General features: G+C 34.7%; 1 protein-coding gene across 3 annotated transcripts in view; it reads right to left on the reverse strand.

The window, feature by feature from the left end:
* Positions 1-6: 6 nt before the first annotated feature.
* Positions 7-1,944, reverse strand: part of LOC108732581 — a 36,727-nt gene continuing 34,789 nt past the window's right edge. For all 3 annotated transcript variants that reach the window (XM_018463450.2, XM_018463449.2, XM_018463451.2), the window contains exon 4: positions 7-1,158. In XM_018463450.2, the coding sequence (XP_018318952.1) occupies positions 881-1,158 (278 nt within the window). In that variant the 3' untranslated portion in view covers positions 7-880. The remainder of the gene's footprint in view (positions 1,159-1,944) is intronic.

A 1,944-nucleotide genomic window follows, 5' to 3' on the forward strand; every position in this document is an offset into this window, starting at 1 on the left:
CTAAACATTTTGATAAAAAAAAATGAAAGAATAAAAACAAGACATTTTAATGCTACACAATCAATGTGAAGATGTTTTCACGTATTTACAATGAAGATATTAATTTAATAATAATAATTAATTAAAAAAACTCAATGTTTTCGGATATAAAGAAACCTACAGCCTAGGAGGCAATTCGTTCATGCTCTAAATTTTTAAATATGAACTGAAATATAATTTGCAACAAAGTACTAACAGGTGGTTTTATCTTAAGCACATTTTTCTTCATATTAATTAACAATATGAGTGTCAACAGTGTCCTTTTAGTGTTCGAAATTATACTCGGCCTCTATTGGCTGCATTAGCTCCCGTTTCTATGGCAACAAACACGAGTGTTGAAAGCACAGTTTCTTATTGGCCATTTTCAATTCCGTGTTGCTATGGCGACGAATGTGTTATTTTATTGTTCGATCAAAGAAATACCGACAGAACTTTACATGTATATATATATATAGTGTGAATTTAGCATGTTTTAGTTAAATATGAAATTAACATCGGACCTTTTTTAAACTTTACTGTGACGCCTATGAACTGTTTGTCACTACAAGACGAAGATACCGCATTGATTAGTAACCACTACTGATTTTATCAATCGAAATCGCGTAATTGTGCACGAGCATAGTTAAATGTTAACAAATCCCAAAACTTTTCCTGTTAAAACGGGCTAAGATTTATTCAAGCGATATAAATATGTATATATGTATGTATGTATGTATGTATGTATGTATGTATTAGTTGGTGATTAAAAATTTTCACTAATCTATTGCTACGTGAACATTAACTATGTACTACATAATTATTATTCAAATACTGAAAATCACGCAAATATATTTTTTATTTATTAAACGCTGTTTTCTTCCGGTCGTTGTTGTGTTTTTGAAACGCTCCCGGTTATACAGGCGAGCAGGATTTTGTGAAATCTGGGCTCAGACGGAGCAGCAGCAGATTGTCCCTTAACTGCGTCTTCTTCTTGTTCGGAAACGTTGCGTTGCAAATTGTGAAACTTTCTGTACCGTTTAAGTGCAGGAAAAACAACCAACGAAATGCCAGACACAATAATGAAGAAACCAGCTAAATAAAACGACAAATCATAGTTACCTGTGATGTCACAGATCCACCCTATAAAAGAAATTAACGACATGACATTCATTTTTCATAAAACCCTAAATACATAAACAATGAGACTTCTTTTGTCGCATATTGGTGAAACGCCATGCAATTAATTATGAGTTGACATCAGTACCTAACGAGAGCGAGAAGAGAGAGGGGAGAGAGTGGAAATAAAATAAGGTAAATGTCTAGATGATGGCCCCCACCCCCGAAGGAGGTGGGGGTGGGTGGTATCGAAAGAGGAGGTCTCCCCCACCACTGCACCATAAAAAGTTCGTGACGGTCTCATCCACATAAAAAGTTATGCGGGTTAAATGGGGGTGGAGGTAGGGGGATCAAACGAGGGTAGGGGAGATCGAAACAGGGCGGTCACCTGAGTAAAACCTCATAAAAAATTTGCAGCGGTCTCACCCCCATGAAAAGTTATAGGGGTTTAAAATTGATTATTTTGACAATTTTCATACACTAAATTCAACTAAAATTCAATAAAAAAAATATTTTCAAGCGGGTGGAGGTGGGGGATCGAAAGAGGGTGGTCACTTGAACAAAACCCAATAACCTAACCTAACCTACCCTATTGATAAAGATATTTAAATAATGTTTTATTTTTTCTTTACTTTCTCAATATTTTTATGTATTTTCCATTAGTTTTACCTTTGAATATTGTTTAAGAATGGCTATATAAATATTTACATGCCTAGAAATGTATAAAAATTGGCATATTTATTAACTTTGAACCCCCATAACTTTTTATGGGGGTGAGACCGCCACGAACTTTTTATGGTACAGTGGTGG

The sequence above is a fragment of the Agrilus planipennis genome, unplaced genomic scaffold (assembly GCF_000699045.2).
Source record: "Agrilus planipennis isolate EAB-ADULT unplaced genomic scaffold, Apla_2.0 scaffold71, whole genome shotgun sequence".
Taxonomy (NCBI): domain Eukaryota; kingdom Metazoa; phylum Arthropoda; class Insecta; order Coleoptera; family Buprestidae; genus Agrilus; species Agrilus planipennis.